The sequence below is a fragment of the Tetrao urogallus genome (genome assembly GCF_951394365.1).
Source record: "Tetrao urogallus genome assembly, chromosome: 37".
Classification (NCBI taxonomy): domain Eukaryota; kingdom Metazoa; phylum Chordata; class Aves; order Galliformes; family Phasianidae; genus Tetrao; species Tetrao urogallus.
Window position 1 is genome coordinate 171,004 of NC_136850.1, and position 20,585 is coordinate 191,588.

At 53.8% G+C, this 20,585-nt stretch overlaps 4 protein-coding genes across 4 annotated transcripts; 3 read left to right on the forward strand and 1 right to left on the reverse strand.

Moving 5' to 3' along the window:
* Positions 1 to 308: 308 nt before the first annotated feature.
* Positions 309 to 4,177, forward strand: LOC306956719 (E3 ubiquitin-protein ligase TRIM39-like; the record flags this gene model as incomplete). The annotated part of the gene is made up of 7 exons (XM_079547999.1): positions 309 to 707; positions 1,259 to 1,351; positions 1,804 to 2,034; positions 2,237 to 2,259; positions 2,452 to 2,567; positions 2,742 to 2,771; positions 3,267 to 4,177. The coding sequence occupies 7 exons, from the start codon at positions 309 to 311 to the stop codon at positions 3,860 to 3,862; spliced, it is 1,488 nt and encodes a 495-aa protein (XP_079404125.1). The 3' UTR covers positions 3,863 to 4,177.
* A 735-nt stretch (positions 4,178 to 4,912) lies between these two features.
* On the forward strand, positions 4,913 to 8,712 carry LOC306956712 (E3 ubiquitin-protein ligase TRIM39-like; the record flags this gene model as incomplete). Its single annotated transcript, XM_079547993.1, has 5 exons — positions 4,913 to 5,041; positions 5,900 to 6,010; positions 6,535 to 6,557; positions 7,063 to 7,166; positions 8,192 to 8,712. The coding sequence occupies 5 exons, from the start codon at positions 4,913 to 4,915 to the stop codon at positions 8,710 to 8,712; spliced, it is 888 nt and encodes a 295-aa protein (XP_079404119.1).
* A 1,058-nt stretch (positions 8,713 to 9,770) lies between these two features.
* Positions 9,771 to 12,987, reverse strand: LOC306956721 (E3 ubiquitin-protein ligase TRIM7-like; the record flags this gene model as incomplete). The annotated part of the gene is made up of 7 exons (XM_079548001.1): positions 9,771 to 10,285; positions 10,602 to 10,631; positions 10,805 to 10,920; positions 11,045 to 11,067; positions 11,212 to 11,442; positions 11,914 to 12,009; positions 12,568 to 12,987. The coding sequence occupies 7 exons, from the start codon at positions 12,985 to 12,987 to the stop codon at positions 9,771 to 9,773; spliced, it is 1,431 nt and encodes a 476-aa protein (XP_079404127.1).
* Positions 12,988 to 15,321: 2,334 nt separating this feature from the next.
* LOC306956720 (E3 ubiquitin-protein ligase TRIM39-like) lies at positions 15,322 to 18,758 on the forward strand (the record flags this gene model as incomplete). The annotated part of the gene is made up of 5 exons (XM_079548000.1): positions 15,322 to 15,732; positions 16,185 to 16,280; positions 16,526 to 16,756; positions 17,600 to 17,738; positions 18,244 to 18,758. The coding sequence occupies 5 exons, from the start codon at positions 15,322 to 15,324 to the stop codon at positions 18,756 to 18,758; spliced, it is 1,392 nt and encodes a 463-aa protein (XP_079404126.1).
* Positions 18,759 to 20,585: the final 1,827 nt, after the last annotated feature.

Here is a 20,585-nt window from a genome sequence, read left to right on the forward strand (position 1 = left end):
TTTGAAGTTCCTTACAATAATTGCATAGAGAGGAGAAATTCCCTTCCCCACCCTCTTTGCTGCTTGAGGAGAGGATAAAATCTGAGTTTTCCTCTGAGTTTTCCCCAGATCCGCCCAGTTTGGCAGTCTTATGCTGGGGATCCACAAGCTGCTCCCGGTCCTACCATCATCCCCTTATGGGCTGAGATCTCCCAGCCCCACTTGGCTCAGGCTCAGCCTTCGGGGCCGGATTTCCCCTATCAGCGAGGAGATAAGGAGGAGGAAAGGCCTTTTATTCCCTCTGCGGATCGGAACCCAGCAGGAAGCCCATGGCCACGCAGAGCCCCTTGGACAGCCTGCAGAGCGAAGCCTCCTGCTCCATCTGCTTGGGTTACTTCCAGGATCCCGTCTCCATCCCCTGCGGCCACAATTTCTGCCGGGTTTGCATCTCCCGCTGCTGGGAAGGGCTGGAGGGTAATTTCCCCTGTCCACAATGCAGGAAAACGACGTTGCACAAAAATTTCCGCCCCAGCAGAGAGCTGGCAAATATCGCCGGCATCGCCCGGCAGCTGAGCTTGCATTCCTCGACTTGGTGCAAGCAGCACTGCGAGGCTCTCAAGCTCTTCTGCAAAGAGGACCAAGAGCCCATCTGCGCGCAGTGCGACGCTTCCCAGGCTCACCGCTGCCACACTGTGCTCCCTGCCCACCAGGCGGCCCAGGAGTACAAGGTATGGTCCCCAAAAACCCCGAGCCGCCAGCGCAGCGCATCCCTATGGGCGCCCCCACGCGACCCTTTCCTTGGTGCTGCCCCCCATCCTCCCCCTTTGCAATTCGGGACCAACGCCGTCCGCTCTTTGCAGCCTTCCCAGCCTCCCCTTCCTTTGGTGCTTTGCTCTTTGACTGCAGCCTTGCAAAAAAGCACTCCACTGAGAGCTCTTAAATACAGATGCACACCCCAGAGCTGCTGTTTTGGGGTGTTTTTGAGGGAAATCTCACCGTGTGCTTATCTTGCCCTTCCACGCCTCCTTGCACAGCTGCCAGTGCTGATTTTCTGTTGCTCTTTCGCAGCATTTTTCTCTACATTCTTTACATTTCCCTCCCTTTCGCTCCCCCAATTCTCTCTGCAAAATACTTCCAGCTTGCACAGAGCTCCAGAGCAGCACACAAAGCTTCCCTCTGCCCAGCTCTGCACCTTGCATAGGATTCCAGGCTTCAGCAAATCCTCTCCCATCCGACAGAGTGGGAAAACAGGTTCTCCTCCTGTCTTCTTTTGGCACAGGAAGAAATCCAGGCTCGCCTCCAGGCTTCAAAGGAGGAGAGGGAAAAATACCTGGAAAGCAGAAAGACTGGTGGAAGGACAGGCTTGTATTTGGTGGGTGCAGCAGGGGAGGTTTCTGCCTTCCCCTCCTCCCTGCCCTGTTTGTGTTGATGTATTTTTGGGGGCACTTATGCATTTTTGGCATCGCAGCCGGGCTGGGAACATGCCAAGCCTGTGTTTATCAGCCGGGGTCACACAGCATCCCCTGTGTTAAGGAGATAACGCTGCAGATCCTCCCAAACTCTGTAAATATCCCCCTTACAGGACTCAGCTCCCACCCCCTCCTTTGGTTTTGCTTTTGGGATAAACTTCCTGAAAAATCCCAGCTGCTCCCCAAATCCCCGGCAAGACGATCTTTGGCTTTTTGGTGTTAAGTTCCCATTGGCACTGGTTGTAAATTCCCATTGGATTTGGTTGGACATCCCCCAGGACACGGCGTCCTGAGGCCCCAGGGGGGTCCTCCTGCCCCCATTCCGTCCCATTGGCTTTCTTTCTCATCCCAACAGGAGAAAACCAAGAAGGAAGGGAAGAGGGTAGTGTGTGAATTCGAGCAGTTGCAGCGATTTCTGAAGGAGAAGGAGCGTTTCCTGCTGGTCCAGCTGGCAGACCTGGACAGAGCCATCGCCAAAGTGCAGGAGGACGCGGTGACCAAGGTGTTGGAAGAGATGTCCCACCTCGACACCCTGATTTGGGAGATGGAGGGCAAATTCCAGCAGCCCGACAGCAAATTCCTGCTGGTGAGAACCCAAAGAGATGGTGGGAAATGGGGGGACGGCGCAAACCCTGAGAGCCCAAACTCAGCCCTGTGGGAGCTCCCCGTGTTGCTGCTGGGGGGATCACGCCGTGGGCAGGGTGGTCTTTGCTGTGCGTTGCAGTGTGAAGGAGGAGCTCATGGTGCTCCTCCTCTGATCCATCTCTCCTCTCTCCTCCCACCTTTAGGACATCAGGAGGCTCCTGAATAGGTAATGTGGCTCCTTCCCATTTTCACCCCGATTTTTGGATGGCAGCTGGGGGAGGACTTCGAGGCAGGGGAGAAAGGGATTTTGTCCCCAGGCAAACATCCTCATCCCATGGCTTCTCCTATGGGGAATAAAACGAACAACTGGCCAACAAACACAACGTTCCCCTCATCCCCATCCTTCCCCTCATTGCAGCTGTGAGGTGATGAAGTTCAGCCCCCCGGCAGAGATTTCCCCCACTCTGGAAAGAAGATTGGAGGACTTTCTTCACAAGAACGTCCTGGTGAGATGCACGCTGAGGAAGTGCCAAGGTACCCATTTGGGTTGGGGTCTCCTCCAGGTTTAGGAAGATCACGGGGGTCTTGCAATAAACCCGGAGCTTTTGCATTGCGAAGCCCCCAGACCCCCATGGTTTCCCTTCCCCATCTCCCAGCCCCTTTTCCTGAAGCATAAACCTGATGTTGTGCTTTTATTTTCCTTTTCAGACAGCCTGATGTTTCAACTGCAAGAGCCAGGTACGTCAGCAGTGGTGGCTATGGGGTGGGAGGGTGGTTTTCTTGGTGTGTGGATGGGAAAAAAACAAGGCAATCCCAGAGGGAAGGGAGGGAATGGGGTCAGGGTCCTCATGCTGGTGGTCCTGCAGGGCCAAAAAACAGATTCAAGGCAAAACCAGAGAGTGTTTGTGCTTCCCCTTCCCCTCCATGAATGCAAGCTGTCCCTTCCCCACGTCTTTGCCCTTCCCTCCTTATGCTGCCCTAAAATTTGTCCTCTCCCCGTTCTCCTGCCTCTCTTCTCCTCTCCCCACATTTCTCTACTGGGGGACACTGAGGTTGGTAGCAGCCCCACACACCCCATAGAATCACAAATGTTGGAGAAGACCCTCAAAGGCCACCCAACCCAACCACCAACCCACGTCCAAAAGTGCACGGAGAAAAGGGTGGAAGGAAGAGGAACCTCAGCAGCTCTCCCCAAGCCTAAATCCCATCTCCATTCCCCCTCTTGTCCCACAGCCAACATCACCATGGACCCCACCACCGCTCACCCCAACCTCCACCTCTCCGAGGACCGAAAACAAGCCCGGGGTCAACTGATGCCACAGGAGCTCCCCGAGAACCCCGAGAGGTTCAGCTTCGAGCCCTGCGTGTTGGGCTGCCAGGGCTTCACCTCGGGGAGGCACTTCTGGGAGGTGGAGGTGGGACAGGGGGGGGTTTGGGCCCTTGGGGTGGCCCGAGCTTCCATGAAGAGGAAGGGACCCATGAGCTTCAGCCCCAAAGAAGGGGTCTGGGCGCTGGAGGCCTATCACTCCCTCACGTCCCCCCGTGCCAACCTACGTCTGAATGCATTGCCCAGAAGGATTCGGGTCTCCCTGGACTACGAAGGGGGTCGGGTGGCGTTTTTCAGCTCGGATGACGACACTCCCATCTTGGTGTACACCAGGGCTTCGTTCAATGGGGAGAAGGTCCTCCCTTGGTTCAAGATAGGGATGGGGGCTCGCCTGCAAGAAATCACCCAAAATTCCCCTTCGGAGGAGCAGCCCACGAGCGGGCAGCTGATGTCCCATCTGGACTGGGTCGGGTTCAGGTCTCCACTAAAGATCTGTCCTTGAGATGCCCGTTAGTGAAAGGGACGTCGGGTGGGATGCGTGCTGCGCTCGCTTGGAGCATCCTGCCAAGGGGACCGGCTGCTTCGTGCCCCACGGGGAGCCCTGCGTTGGTTCCTCTGCAGAAACCACCAGAGAGCAACAAAGAGCTGGGAGGAAATGCATACATCTGTCTGTTTCCTATCTGACATCCATGGCGGGGCAGATCCGGGGTGTTCTGCAAAGGGATGCGGCCTTTCGCTGCAAATAGCAATGCCTGGTGTGGGGAGCTGGTCTCTGCCTACGTTCCTGATATTAATCTTAATTAAAAGTCCGTCCTGCACACTCCTTTCTGCCTCACTACGGGTGCACGGCTCTGGGTTGGCTTTGGGTGCGTGGCTCCGGGTCAGCATTGGGCCAGCAAAGTGAAGGGGAGCTGCTCAGGGTGAGGACTCACCTGCACGGATTCCCTCAAAAACCCATTTTCTTCTGAGAAAGCACAAAAGAGGAAGAGGCAGCACCGAAACGAACACAGGTTGGTGATTGTAGAACCAAAAAAAGAGGAACAAAAAGAGAGTGGGAGGGAGCGGGCGACATCAGGGCTCAGAATAGCAGATGCGATATGAGTGTGCATCCCACGACGAAGCCCAGCCTCAGCATCCCCAAAGGTCAAACCTACAGCTGGTATTTCAGTACGGCTCTTTGCTGCGTTGGTATTTTTCCTCAGTGCCGTGCATTGCTGCCAAATGCTCCCACCAGGGTCAATTCTCCTCCATAAATCTGCAACGCAGATGCTTCTCCAGCCCAGCTGGTTTTCCAGGCTCTGCAATCAAGTGCTTTTCAGGACATGACGAAACCCATTTGCCCCATCTAAGATGGGAGCCTTGCTTTGGGATGAAAGGCTCTGTGCCCCAGGGGTTGCAGTTGCAGGGAGTTTGCTTCTGCTCCCTCAGCTCCCACATTGCCATCCCTGCGGCTCTTCCCCATGGGAAGGGTTTGCTGGAAGTGGATTTCGCCCCTGCAAACCTGCCCGAGTGAATGGCAGTCGTCTCCTTCAGTTGGGTCTCAGTGGTTGCCATGCAAAAATTAAATATATACGTAACGCATGGATTTATTCTGTTTTTGTACTTAGCCGTGGGGCTCAGCACAAGGGCAGTGGGGTGGAAATGGCTGGAAATGTTTCCTCGAGAGCTCAGAGCCAGGACTGTGAGTGCTCTGAGTCGGCGTTGGGCTGCAAGAGAAGAGGCTGAGCCCCACAGATCGACCCTCGTGCTCCTCCTCATCCCCGCAAGGATCTGCCTGCACGTTTCCTCCCCTATTTCCTTATGGTTTCCCCACGTAACCCCACTCCCGACGGCTTTATCCTAAAAGGAAGCTGACAAAACTGCAAGGCGACGTCGCTCAGCATCTCCCCAGGACAAGAAACTGGGAAAGAGACAGAGGAGAAACCCAGAGCTCCCAGCGCACCCAGCCCAGGGTGCCACCAGGAGCAGACCTGCGGGCTCAACCCATCCGTCCCGCAGCTCTACCCCGGAATGGGAAGGAACAGGAAGGGAAAACCCCAAACCCCATCAAAGGGCTGAAAACAACAGGTTCTGTAGGTTCACCAGGGAAGAAATCCAGAGGGATGTTAGGCTTCCCAAAGGAGGAGAGAGAAGGGCTGTGAGGAAGAAGAGAGCCCTGGAGTGCCCAAACCTGGAGGATCTGGTAGGTGTCAGCGCTGTGTCGTCCATAGCCTCATTTCTCTCCATCCTTTTTGCCTCCTGTGCCTTTAGGACCCTCGGATTTCTGCCCCGAATTCGCGCCCATCTGTTTATGACTTTTTGAGTTTCGTTTCTTCCCCCCCCCCCCCCCCCCCCCCCCCGCCCCCCAAATTCAACACAATTCAGTAAGGGTTCCAGCTCACCATTGAGCTCCTCCGGTGGGTGATGCCCACCCATGAGCCCCCCATGGTATTTCCAGCCCCACTGCTCTTTATGTTCCACTTCTTGCATCAGAAGGAAAGCTGGGCCCCGGCAGGGAGCGCTCAGCAGGAAAACACGGAGCTCTTCTTGCTCTGGGCAGCTGGAAGACCTGAAAAATGAGATCGAGAAGAGGCAGAAAAACACCGCCAAGCTCTCGGAGGAGATTTCCCAGCAGGAAACGAAACCACAGGGAGAGAAGAGTCAGCATTCGGTGAGTGAATTCCTCCAGGGAAGCTCTTTTCAAGGGGAAAAATCCTTCAGGGATGTCCTCCCCACCCAGGGCTGGTGGCTCCATCAGGTATTTTCCTCCTATTTTACACCGTTCCATCAGCCTGAAGCCCCCACCGCAATGAGGAGACGGGGGGTCTGCAGCCTCCTCTTCCTCCCACCATTTTCTCCTCGCCTCCCAGTATTTTTAGTGTGGAAGATCCTCGTGGGGATCCGTTTTAAAAGGGGAAAAACCACGGCTGGGTTGGGAGATAAAAGTGGGGTGGATCTGCAGGATCCATTGCGGCGCATGGGTGCTCCTGACTGCTCACCTTCCGCACGGAGGAAGAGCAGAGAGATCCATCTCTGCTCAAACAGTTATTTTATGACTTAAGGACAAAATGGGGCACAGCTTGGAAGACCCCAGAGGTCCATCCTCACTCAAAAGCTCGATTTTCCATGCTTTAAAGGCAAAAGGGGTCGTGCGCTGGCCTGAGTTCCCTCTCCCCTTCCTCTCTCTGTCCCCAGGACGTGAAAAGCCCCACCACCAGGTACGTGGCCCCTCTGAAAAGCTGCTCTGTGAGCTTTGCATCGAGCGATGACCATAGGGAAGGAAGCTCATCAGCGAACGCTCCTCTGCTCCAGGGGAACTGTGAGATCTGGGGGGTATTTTGGGTGTTTTGGCCTCTGCGTGCTGCTTCCTGCTTTTACCTCCTTGGTGATTCCAGGGGATGTAATGATCAGAGGGGCCTCGATCTCAAAACTGAGCCTCCGCGTGGCAAAGGCTCGTTTTAATTCCCTGCAATACCTCCAAGCTTTTCTCTCGCCCATTCCACCCAAGCAGGTCTCCAAGAAACAGTAATTAATTAGGTCGTTATTTCAAGAAGAAAAGCTCAGCCTTTGCCCTGGCGAGGTTTGGGTTGCCAAGGGGGGAAGCATCTCCATCCCCCGGTCCCTCATGACATCGGATTTCCTGGATGGCCCTCTGTGATGGAACCACCCTGAAAAAATGCACCGATTTTCCATTTATCATTTCCATTTCCCACCTTCCCCCAGGTGCGGAAAGGTGACCTTCCAGCTGCCAGCGGGGTCAGAAGAGAGGCTGAGCCATTTCTCATGGAGGAACGGAGCTCTGAAGGAACACCTCAAGAAGCTTCAAGGTACTCAGCAAGGTTTCAGGTGGGAAACGGTGATATTTTGGTGAAAACCAGCTCATTTTGGACACAGCAGAGTAATGCAGAGAGATGGAAGAGCAGCAGGTTACCCCCAGTCGGGAGAAACGAGTGGTTGAGCCCCGGAGGACTGAATGCCTCGTTTGCCACTCTCTTAATTACACGTTTTGCTGTGATTCTTAGAAGTGCTCACAGGTGAAGCTCTCTGGCTTTGCTCCCCTCCAGCTTTGCCTTTCCTAAAAGTGCTTTTTTGCCCAGCATGGGAACCCAAAGCCGCGTTACCTGTTGGATGGAGACGCGCCTGGACCCACGGGCTGAACCCAAACGGGCAGAAATGGAGGCTGAGGGAGGAACGCACAAAATCAGGGCAACCAAACGAGTTTTCCTCACCCTGCAGGCCGAGCCTGGCTGTAATTTGGGATGATGGCCCCAGGGCAGATCCCTCGCCTTGATGATTTCCCATCAGCAAATAGGGCGGGCGGGTTGACCTCAGTCATTATCCCTGCCTTCAGATTTCAGCTCTTTTTTTGGGGGGAGGGGGGTTGGCTGAACAGGTCTGGGTTGGCCTAGGAGATAAAGCACTGCAGGCTGTGCTGGGTAATATCCCACAGATCCCTTTCCTTCCATTTTTTCTCCCCCCACCGTTTCTTTTGGAGCTGGAAGTCTGCAGAAACACCTTTCATTTCTGGTCATTTTGGGGGCTCAAAACACTCTTTTATTGTCATATGGCACCAGCATGTGGGAGGGGTCTCCACTTTTCATCTTTTTACTTCTTTCTTTGGGGTTTTTTACCCTCCTGATGCCAACCCATGGCCCCACAGAACGGTTGAGGCTGGGAGGGACGGTCCTGTTCTACAGCCCTCCTCCAGTGGGGCCAGCTGGAGCACATGCAACCCATTTAGTGCCAACCCTCTCCAAAGATCCAAACCTTGCTTTAGATCCAAACCTCTCCCCATCCTCGTGGCTTCAGCACGGAGGACCCCAAAACCTCCCCCTCCTCTTGCACCCCGCAGCCAGCATCACCCTGGACCCCGACACCGCTCACCCTGACCTCGTCCTCTCCGAAGACAGAAAGAGTGTGAAACGTGGGGCGGGACAGCAGGACCTCCCCGATAACCCTGAAAGATTCGCCTACTGGCCCTTTGTTTTGGGCCACCAAAGCTTCTCCTCTGGCCGTCACTGCTGGGAGGTGGAAGTGGGGGACGAAGGGGACTGGGCCGTCGGCGTGGCTCGAGAATCCATCCCACGAAAAGGTCAACTGAGCCTCTGTCCCAAAGGGGGGATTTGGGGGGTGGAGAAATGGGGGGGACAGATCCGGGCTCTCACCACCCACAAGGTGACCCTGTTAGCACTGCGCTGGGTGCCCAGGAGGGTCAGCATCCACTTGGACTACGCCGGAGGGACGGTGGCGTTTTTTGACGCCGATGAAGGGGGGCTCATCTTTGTTTTTTCCCACGCATCTTTCGCTGGGGAGGGGGTCCGTCCGTGGCTGTGGGTGGTGGGGGTCAGGTCCCAGCTCAGGCTGTGCCCCTGAGACACGGACGAGGGTCACCCCACATCCTACAGCCTCAGGGGACGGCCCCCTTCCTGCCCATCCCATGGGGAGAAGATGAGATGAGAAGCTGGGTTTTTGTGCATCCTTCATCCCTACGAACCCACCGCCGTGGAATCACACCGGTATGACACTGACTGACGTGATATCACCAAGAAGTGCTGAGCAAGAGAAAAACGGGGCAACAGAAGGGAAAAAATGCTGTGCTGGGTGATTAGAATGTAGGAAAGAGTGGTCAGAAGGGAAAATCCCACCCAACAGAGCGGCAGGAAGGCGGATTTCCCCAGGGTTTGCCTGATCAGGTACTGCTGTCCCCGACCTGAGATGGTCACCTTCAAATCAAGTGGTCCACCTTCTTGAAGTTTTGGTATTTGAAGCCTCAGAGTGTACAATGACTCTTAATAAAGTACTTGATTTTCCCCTCTGTGTCTTTCTCTCTGCCAATAGACAGCAGAATACAGTAGACAGCTTTCAGGGATGACCCACTTGAATGGGTCTTTCTGGGTTCCAACACGGCCTACGTTGTGCAGGCACCAGGAATGGGATTTACTCACCCCAAACCCTTGGGATTTGGGCCAACAAACCCTTCAGATTTATTTCCCACATCCTCAGGGTCGTTCTGAACATCTGGTGGATCAGAAAGATTAAAGATTTCTGTCTCTCCCCATCTGGTTGCACCTCTATGTGTAAGAGAACCCGTTGGTCTCCCCTTAATCCCCATGAACCTGGCATCCAGGAGCAGTGAATAAACAGGCACGGAAGAACTTTATGACATACAAACCTTTTTATTTCATCTAAAACCGTAAGATTGGAGAATCCGAGTGATGCAAGACGGGGTAAAAGGGTCTCTGCTTGCTAATGAAACCCCAAAACTGGCATTGATAATTCTGAACCCTGACCTGAAGGTGCTTGAGCTTTTGGGGTGGCCGGGAATGGGAAGAGAAGACAGAAAATCCAACGAGGAATTCAATAGGAGCCTCCCAAAGCGCTGGGATAGGGATGTTGGGGTCGTAATATTGGTGTTTGGGTACGGGGGAGCCTCAGGGACACAGCGTGATCTGAGAGCCCTCGCCCCACACCAGGAACCAGGGGTGGATGCTCTCCCCTTTGAATGAGGCCGATGGGAAAATGAAGATCAGAGCCCTCTTATCAGCATCAAAAAATGCCACCTGGCCCCTCTCGTAGTCCAGGGTGACCCGAACCCTTTTGGGAACCTGGATTTGGGGCAACGTCATGCGCTCAAAGGAGGACAGAGCCCAAAACTGTCCCTCACAGAAACCCATAGACCAGAGCTCAACCTCAGGGCTCGCACTGCTCTCTTCCCTCCTCTTTAGGGACTCTTTGGCCACACCAACAGCCCAGGAGCCTTCGGGTGCCACTTCCACCTCCCAGCAGCATCTCCCCAACGTGATGCCCTCACGGCCCAGCACGAAGGGATCGGTCCCAAATTCCTCCTTGGCTGCATCCCGTTGGGCATCTTCCCACCTCACGCTGCTCCCATCCGCTGACACGGAGAGCTGGGGGTGAGCTGTGGATGGATCCAGGGTCACACTCACTGCCAAAGGAAACCAGAGCGTGTCCCGTGACCCCAGGGTTGCTGGGATGAGCAGGGAGGTCAGCTGGAGCTCACCCCATCCCTTGGGAAGCTCTGCTCTCTTTGGGATGCTCTTCCTTCCTTGGGACCCTCTTTGGGACCCTCTTTGGGCAAAGGCTTCCCTGACTCCTTGAGATGTTTTCCCCCTCTTTTTTATTACTTTGTTCAGACAGAAGTATCTTCCCCAGATTTTCCCCCAAAATACAGCCCATCCCATGCTGCTCTCATCCTTCCTTTGGGTTCTCTCAATCCCTCCTGCTCCAGAAGATGGACTTACTCTTTTCAGGCAGCTCAAACATCAGGATTTCTACAAGAAAGGGGAGAAGAAAAGAAATGTCTGATTTAACATCATAATCTCAGCGGTTTTTTGCCCAGAATCTCTTATTTCGCCCAGAAATTCTTTTCTCTTCAAGAAGTCCATTATGGTTCTGATTCCAACAAGCACAACTGATGCTCCCCACTTCAGCCCATGCTCAATACCTTTGAAGTTCTTCAGAATCTCCTCTAATGCATTATTTTTCTCCCTGAAGTGACTGAGTTTCCTTTCCAGGTCTGGAAGAAGCAACACGGGCTGTTGGAATTTCTCCTTTCCCAACCTGGAGGAAGAGGAAAGAAGGAAGCTCCCAGCCTGGAGCCATTCCCACTTCATGGCATCTCTCCCTCCCCTCCATCCCATTTGCTTCCATTGAACGAGGTGAGCTCAGGAAGCTCCCTTCATACCTGCTCACGGTGCTCCTGATGTCCTGGAAAGGAGAAAAGGAAAAAGAAACTCAGTGAACAGATTTTGGCAGCGAAATCCCTACTGAAAACCCAACAGCTTTCTGTCGGCCATCACCCACAGCCATAAAACACGGTGATGCCAACTGAGGCATTCTCCACCTCCTCACCTGCAGAAACTGGCTTGCTGGTTGCTGGCACTTCTCCTCCGTCTCCTGGATGACGGCATCCAGCTGGGAGATCTCCTTGGTCAGGATGGTGACGTTCTCTTCCTGCGTTTTCTCCACGTCCCTCTCCGTGTTTTCCAGCTGGGCCAGCAGGTGACGTTCCTGCTCCTCCAGGAAGAGCCGCAGCCCTTCAAATACACCCAAAACCTTCTGCCGTTCGGTGCTGGTTTTCTCCTGCAAGGACAAGGGGTCACGGGAGGAGCCAGCAAGTCCTGCACCCCCAGGAAGAGGCAGCACCCGATTATCCCAGCGTATTCCACAGCAGGGATGTCCCGATGGATTGCAATGCACCCCCGAGCCAACGATGCTTCATTGCTGTGGGATTTTGCTTTGCATCCCCCCATTGAGTCTCTCCCCAATGAAGTTTTGCTTTGCATCCCCCAGCTGCTTCCCTTCCCAATCAGGTTTTCTTTCCATCCCTTGACTGAGTTCCTCCCAGGGCTCCAAACTCCACCTGCTATTTTTTTTTCTTTCTGCTTATAATCCTTAAAAAAAAAACCCCAATCAACCAAAAGAAAAAACCCACGCCAGGTTTGGTGCATAGAAAGACCCCGATCCCAGTGCAAAACTCCGATTATCACCCCTAAAGCCAAAGGAACCCACCCAGACCCCCATCCTGCTCATAACAGTTAAACAGACGCTCACCAAATACTCCCAATTCCTCCTCATTTCAGCCTCTCGGAACCCCAGGAGTTTGTCTCTGCCTTCCTTCAGCGCTTGCAGACGGGATTGGATTTGTTCCTGGGGGAAGAAAATGCAATTCCAGGAGCTGGGAGATCGCAGAGCGCCCGAAACGCATTTATTTGGGAGGGGGTCTGCATGGTGGTCAGCTCCAGGGCTTCCCCTTCAGCCTCTTGGTCCAGGAGCTCAGGACAAGGGAATGGTTTAAACGGTGATCAATGCCACAGAGCTTTTGGATCCGACTCATTGCAAGCACCCTCTTTATTGCTGTGTCTTTTACCTTTAGCCATCAGGAATGCACGGATGAACCAGATCGAGTTCTGCAATGGGGAGGAGGGGCTGAAGCCCTCGGCCCTTTGGCTTGCAGAAACCTTCAGGTCAGGACCCAGCGTGGGAAGTGAAGCAGCAGAAGCATCATAGTGAAACAGCCTGCTTTGCTGTGGGGGTTCTGAGCACCCAGAGAAGGGGGACGGCGCTTCTGCCCCCCATTTAGAGCCCTGGGTGTGGGGTGGGACGCACTGCAGCCCCATAGCGAAGTGCCACGGAGGGAGCATCGTGGTGAGATGGGAAAAAACGCCATCAAAAAATAATACCCAAGCCAACAAATGAAGCCTTTACCTTGTATTCCTGGACAGCATCCTGCACAGGAAGCATCACATGAGCCCGGTGCAGCCGCGACTCGCGGCAGATGAGGCAGATGAAAGCTTCATCGTCTTTGCAATAAATGCTCAGAGGTTCCCGGTGCTTTTTGCATCCTTCCTGCCCCGCAGCGTCCCTGTGGGCTGCCTGCAGGCTCAGCCTCCTGGCGATCTCCAGCATCCTCGCCAGCTCCCTGTTGGGACATAAAATCCTCTCCGCCGCCGTCTCCTTGCATTGCGGGCAGCAGAAATCCCCCGTGCACCATTCCCAGCACCGAGCGATGCAGTCCCTGCAGAAATTGTGGCCGCAGTGGATGGAGACGGGATCTCGGAAATATTCCAGGCAAATGGGGCAGGAGGCTTCGCTGGGGAGGTGGGACGTGGGGTTGGGTGCAGCCATGGGGCCCCGCGGAGCACTGAGAGTTTCATTTTCTTTCTGGAAGGCGTTTCCCTTCCCATCGCCCCCCCTCCTCCGAGGGTTTGGGGTGGGCAGAGCCAGGGCTGAGCTCGGGGTGGGGGAGAGGTGGCGATGGCTCAATGGCCGCATCCCATAGAAGTGTGCCCTAAACACGTCCACGGGTTGGCAGGGGGGAAGAACGGGGGGTGAGAACAAAAGGGATTTGGGGAGGGGGCTTGGGGTAGGGTGAGGGTCCAGGATGCGTATTGCATCCCCCATAGCGGTCTCTGCGCCCTACAGATCAGCACCAAAACACCTGGTCCTTATGGCACGGCAGGGGGGGAAGAAAGGGGACAGAACCCACAGCACGGATGGGAGCAAAGGGGATTTGGGGAGGGGTCTGAGCTGGGATGGGGGACAACTGCCGACGGTCCGAGCCTCGCTGGTTGCATCCCCTATAAAGAGGCACTCGTGCCCTGAACATCGCAGCTCTGGTACCCAAAACATCCACGCCTTGAAGCAATTAAGCAGAAAACCCATTTAAAAAGTCCGCCTTAATTAGTCACGTTCTTGCTCTCCTTGCAGGAAGGGGTTGAGCAAACGCCTCTGCCCCACAGCAGAGCCTCCTGCCCCCCCCTGAGCCCACGCTTTGTCACTGCATCATCGGGTGCTGCTCGCTGTGAGCTCGGGGCTCGTTTGCAGGAGGATGCCAATTATTTTTAATGGTGCCACACCTCAGTTTACAGCAATATAGGAATAATAATAATAATAATAATAATAAAGCACCAAAATTTCTGAACTGGGCTCGCTCAAAGCCAGCTTAAGCTTTAAGTTTTAGGGCTGATGTTACAAGAAATGATTCCCTTTGTGGCTTCTTACTGTTTCACATCTGTTGGATGTGGCGATGGATGCTTCGCCCACTCCTCAGTCTCTCCCTTTGGGAAGGTATTCCCTCAACCACATTTTCTCTCCATCACATTTTCCTGCTGGCAAAAATAAATGGGCTCAGGCAGCCCCCAGAAACCCCATTTTCCTCCACACTGCTCCAAATCTCCACCGAATTCCCCCCAAACGCCCCTAGGAGGGCAATGGGATCGGGAAGCCAGGCCACGGGGTGGGATCAGAAAACCCATAGCCACGCATGGATGCCCCTCCAAGAGGCCCCAAACCTTTCAGCACTGGACAAAAAGAGATTCCCATGGCCACGGGGCGGGTGTGGGGTGCAGGTGGGGCCATTGAGGCCCTTTGGGGCAAAGCAAAGCAAAGCAAAGCAAAGCAAAGCAGCGTCGTTGGGTTTGGAGGACATCAACGTCCCACTGGTTTCGTTCTGAGTGTCCTGCACCCAAAAGCTGCGAGCTGAGGGTCGCCACACACGGATAACAGCAGATGTGTTGCTTAGGGGCGCTCTCAGGAGATGCTTTGTCCCCGTGCAAGCATGCACCGCTTGCTTTGCATGCAGGATGCAACCTTTGCATGCGCTGCAGGGCGGTGGGCTGTGGGATGGAGCAAATTGAGGGGTTCTCATTCAGTGGGGTGAAGAATTACGCTCCAGGACAGCCCGTGGTATTTTTAAAACCATTTTCAGTATTTCTGAAGCCACATTTTGGGGGAGAAACGGCGGTTTTTGGGGCTGGGCGCAGCGGGGGGCTTTGCAGAGCGAGCAGAGCAAAAGCTTTTGGCAACAGGATGCGATTAAAGATAAGCTGTAATTGGCTGCTGCTGCTCGGCTCAGCGCTGAGCCGTGAAAAACAAAATCAGAAAGCTGATTAAAAGCAGAATTGAAAGTAGAGCTGCGGGGTGAGCGCAGAAACAGGAGCAACGAATGGAAAAGAAGTGAGGAAACAAGGGGAGGTTTTGGTGCTGAGAGCGGGGCGGGGGGGGGGGCTGGTCAAGCTGCATTGCTAATTAATTAGTGCTATAAAGGTGCCTTTATTAATGAGCAGTGCAGGCAGATTGCCGGGGGCTGAGCCCCATAGGGAAGAGTGGGGTTGGGGTCATCCATCCGTTTCCCCTGGTGTTTGATTTAGGGGGTGCCCTGCAGAGGTCTGCAGCTCTTAACGAGGCAGAAAGTAATTAAGGCTGTTTATTTTCTCTGCGATGAAACTCCCTCTCCCTCCACGTGCAGGAAGGGGAATGGCCTGGGTGGAAATACGGTTACCTTTCCATCCCTCTGGGTCTCGAAGGGTGTTTGTCCTGCCTCGCTCTTAACGAGGCAGGAAGTAATTAAGGCGGTTTTATTTTCACTGCTCCCTTTCACCTTCTCCTCAGCACCTGCAGGAAGGGCAACAGACCGAGCAGAAAACGAAAGCTGCTCTGTCATTTATCGCTGTCACCGCTATGGATGAAGATAACCCAGCTGAGAGCTTCCAGGACGAGGCTTCCTGCTCCCTCTGCTTGGGTTTCTTCCAAGATCCCGTCTCCATCCACTGCGGGCACAACTTCTGCAGGGCGTGCATCACCCGCTGCTGGGAGGAAGAGGAGCAAACCTTCCCCTGCCCTCGCTGCAAGGCGACGGCCACGCAGCCAAACCTGCGGCCCAACCGCGAGCTGGCCAAGATCATCGAGATTGCCAAAAGGCTGAGCCTGAGGGCCCCCGGCGCTGGGGAGAGGCTCTGCGAGAGGCACCACGAGGTCCTGAAGCTGTTCTGCGAGGAGGACCAGGCTCCCATCTGCCTGGTGTGCAGGGAGTCCCAGGCGCACCGCCTGCACGCCGCCGTCCCCATCGAGGAGGCGGTGGAGGAGCAGAAGGTACGGAGGGTCGTGGAGGGGCCTTGGGGGGCTGCTTTGCTTGGAAAGCTTTGGCTTTCCAACTTCTTTCCACGTGTTTTGGTTGGAGGATGGCCAGTCTTCACTTTGTTGGCTCTGTTCTCTTCCACCGTTGGTCATCCCAACGCTGCCCCCATCGAGGAGATGGTGGAGGGCACCGAGGAGGAGGAGGAGGAGGGTGAAGGATGGCTCTTATGTGTGGCATTCCCCACCGTATTTGAGTTTCCATCCTCCTTCAATGTGTTTTGTGAGCTGGAGGATGGCCATTCTCCACTTTAGGGCTCTCCATTTTCTTCCATCGTTGTTCATCCCGATGTTCTTCAAGGTCTCATTCCCAGACCATCGTAGAGATCCTGAAAATCATCCCAGAATTTCGCATAAGGGAGAGGGCTGGATTGAAACGCACCGGGAAAATGTTTTTTTTCTCCATCCAGGAGAAAATCCAGGCTCACGTGCAGATCCTGAAGGAAAAGAAGGAGAAACTGCAGGGGCTGAAAGAGGCTGAGGAAGGGAAAAGCCTGGAATTCCTCGTAAGTGCAGCCTTGTGCCTTCCCTTCAGTCATCCCTTCATCTCACAGCCTGCTGGCCAAAGGTCTGCAGCATTTTGGGTACAAAGATCACAGCCCTGGGAAATGCCCGGGCTAGAAATAGCAAAAATAAAGAGCGTTACTCATCGCTCTGCAATGGAATTTATGGCTGCTCTGCACACAAAGTCATCCCGATGAATCAGCTCCGCTGCAGCGCTTCTACACCCCTGCACTGCATTTCCCTGCAGGAGAAGGTCCAGCAGGAGAGGCAGAAGGTGGCGTTGGACATCAAGGAGCTGCAGCGGTTCGTGGAGCAACAGGAGCGCCTCCTCATGGGGAGGCTGGAAAAGCTGGACCAGGAAATCGTGAGGAGGAAAGAGGAGAACCTGGCCAAGATCCTGGAGGAGATCTCCTCCATCAGTGAGCAGATCCGCGAGCTGGAGGAGAAATGCCAGCAGCCACCGTGTGAATTCCTACAGGTTCCCATCACCGTTAGCTTCGAAACGCTTTTAATTCAAGCACAGTTGATTCACATCCCTGTTTTAGATGGGTACGGGGTTCGTCCATCCAACCTTGCTTCTGCATCCAAAAAAATGGCATGCCTAAAGATTGCATCCCTTCACACACAGCGTGGTCATCCAAACCTCTGAATCTACCTGCAGGGAATCCTGGTTTGGAGCATAGAACATGCCGTGTGGGTGTAGGTGTGGTGCTTGGGGTCATGGTTTGGTGGCATTGGGGGTGACGGGTTGGGGTTGGAGTCCTTGGATGGCCTCAAAACCTTCCCCATCCTCAGTGATTCTATGAGTGGGGTGGGTTGACCTGATGACCTCGGTGGTCTTTTCCCAACCTTAACGACTCTATGATTGGCACTAATTACACATACAGAAGGAGAAGGGTCATGAAAGTGGGTCATGACGTTGGGTTGACGTCGCTCTTGCCCTGATGCTCTTCTCCCTTCTTCCCCTTGCAGGACAGCAGGAACATCTTGAGCAGGTTTGTGGTTCCTTCCGTGCGTCTCTATGAGTGTAATTTGTTCCTATGGCTGCGATGCTCAGCAGTGAAATCCCACTCCCATATCACCCCCTTTTCAGACCTACAGGATAAAAGCAGGGTGCTCCAAAAGGTGCCCTGGGCCATATAAAATCGCAACCCTATTCAAACATCTAATGAAATTAACCCGATAATTAAGCACCCAGGAGTGCATCCAGCCAGAAGGGGAAATGGATTGGAATCTCTACCCCCATAGCAGACCCTGATGTGAATGGTGGTGGGTGAAGGAGGTGGGTCATTGGAAAAACCCAAACCGGCGAGGAAAATAGGAAATGTGGTGCATTCCTTCCAGGCTGGAGAATGAGAAATCCCAGAAGGTGACAGAGATATTGCCTGCAGAAGGAGGGAACTCAACCAGCCCTGCTCAGAAAAACACCTCCCTCAAGGAGACATTGATGCAGTTTCGAGGTAGGGGGAGAAGTGTTGAGTTTGAGATGGATTTGGGTCTGTTTGCCCTATTTTGACAGTTTGTGTGTATTTCCTTCTGGTAAACAAACGGAATATTTGGTCAGCTGGATTTTCAAGCATGTTTTCATGGGTGGTACGAACTCAATTGAGATCCTCTTTGGTGTTGGAAAAAAATTGGGTTAATTCTACATGTCTGTAGGCAACAAAATGGATCAAAGGATAAAAAAAAGGATCTTAAGGAATAGTGGGGGATGGAATGCAGATCTGACGTTCCTCAGAGGTCCCTTCCAACCTCGTGGTGACTACAAAACTCCTCTTCCTCAAGCCTTGTAGGAATGAAACCATTCCTGCATCACTCCAGTATCCTGAACTGGGAGCTGGAATGTCCCGGGGTGGGGAGAATGGGGAAATGATGGCTCTGAGGAGAAGGGAGAGCAGGGAAATCACAGCCTTAAGCAATCTGGGATCAAGCCGTGCTTCCAACTCTCATCTCTCCCACCCTCAGAAAGTCTGACGTTGGATCCCGACACGGCGCATCCCCGGCTGCTCCTGTCCGAAGACCAGAAATGCGTGCGATGGGAAGAAGCCCGGCACCCCACCCCTGACAACCCCAAACGCTTCGATTCGTCCCGCTGCGTCCTGGGCTGCCGAGGCTTCAACGCTGGGCGGCACTACTGGGAGGTGGAGGTGGGAGACGGGGAGGCGTGGGCCGTCGGAGTGGCCAAGGAGTCGGTGGGGAGGAAGGGAAGGATCAGCGTCAAACCCGAGGCGGGGATCTGGGCGGTGGGGCAATGCGGGGCGCAGTACCAGGCTCTCACGTCGCCCGCCAGCCCCATCGCGCTGCTCTCTGCCCCCAGGGTGATTGGGATTTATCTGGATTACGAGGCCGGGCGAGTGGCGTTTTTCGATGCCAACAACGAGGTGCCCATTTTTGCCTACCCTCCCACTTCTTTTGGTGGGGAGAGGCTCCTTCCATTGCTCTGCCTGGGGAGGGGCTGCCGCTTCACGCTGGGCCCGTGAGACCCCGTGGGGCAGCAATGCATCGAGCGTCACTCAGTCAAATGTGGGGAAACCAGAGGGTCTCATCACCCCAAATCTGGGGAGATATCATGGTCTCATCACCCCAAATGTGGGGAAATCAAAGGGTCTCATCACCCCAAATGTGGGGAAACCAGAGGGTCTCATCACCCCAAATGTGGGGAAATCAAAGGGTCTCATCACCCCAAATGTGGGGAAACCAGAGGGTCTCATCACCCCAAATGTGGGGAAACCAAAGGGTCTCATCACCCCAAATCTGGGGAGGTCTCATGGTCTCATCGCCCCAATTCTGGGGGCACCCCATGGTTTCATCACCTCCAGCCTTTGGTAGACCTCATGGTCTCATCACACAAACTATGGGGAGACCCCAAGGGCACTTCACCCTAAATCTGGGGAAACCAAAGGGTCTCATCACCCCAAATCTTGGAACGCTCCATGGTTTCATCACCGCAAATCGGAGTTGACCTCATGGTTTCATCACCCCACATATGGGGTCACCCCACAGGTGGCTTTTGGGACATCACCCCACAGAGATGGCTTTTGGTTCGCGACCCCATGAGTGTTACCTGCTAAATCCTGGATGCAAACTGCAGAAATCATAAGAAATTACTTCTCCTAAGCAACAGTTGTGGTGTTTTCTCAGCGTGGGCAACGGGATTGGGGGTGGTGAATGGGAACATCTGCAGAACCCCCGATGTGTCAGAGCACAGCAGCCATTCCTGCGTCGTGCAATGGCCACGTTGCCTAAAACCCCCCAAATTTCAGCGTTAAGGTCAAAATGAGGAGATAAAATGCCTTGTGGGATCTTGATCTGAAGCTGTAGAATCGTTCGAGTCGGGAGGGACCCTTGGAGGTCATTGAAGTGATGAGCCCCAAAGGCAAGGAGCTAAAATCGAAGGAAAATTGATCAAAAATTAAGATAAAAGAGGGAAAAGTAAAAGTAATTTTGGGTAGGTGTGATGGAGTAGGCAATGAAAGCAGCTTTTCAGCCTCCCTGGTGGTCTAGTGGTTAGGATTCGGCGCTCTCACCGCCGCGGCCCGGGTTCGATTCCCGGTCAGGGAAACATGTTTTTTTTCCCCCAATTCTCCCTTTTTATTTTTCCCCTTTTACTCGTTGGAAAGATTCTGAATTTCCCCCCCCAAAAAAGGAATAATTCTCCTTCTTTTCTTTGCTTCTGTTTCCTTCCCAACTCCTGCCGACGGGAAGCGTTGGGTTTCACTCCCAAACGCAGCAACAATAATAATTAAATCTCAAAAAGCGGGAAAAAAGCTCAAGGCCGAAGTGTTTCTGCCCGGTTTCGAACCGGGGACCTTTCGCGTGTGAGGCGAACGTGATAACCACTACACTACAGAAACCTCCATAAGGACTCATTTACCTCCCTCTCACTTCACTCTTTAATTGAATTCTCCCTTTAATTGACCCCCGAAATAAATTATCTTTTTTTTTTGGCCCCGAATAAAGCCGTTTTTCTTCGGAATAAGCGCGGAAAAACGCAGCCCGGTGGCACATTTTGCAGCCCCCGACAACGACGAAACCGCTGAAACCAACACCAAAATAGGGTCAAATAAGGTAACCCGCACAGCCCGGCTAGCTCAGTCGGTAGAGCATGAGACTCTTAATCTCAGGGTCGTGGGTTCGAGCCCCACGTTGGGCGCCTGATTCTTTTTTCCCCCTTTATTTTTCCCAATCTAAACCAACCCTGTCGCGACCAGCCCCATAAAAGCCCCAATTAAAACGTACATTAAAAAAACATCATTTTTAGGTCTAGATAATCCCTTTTTAGGGACCGTTTTCTCGCCGTCAGGATG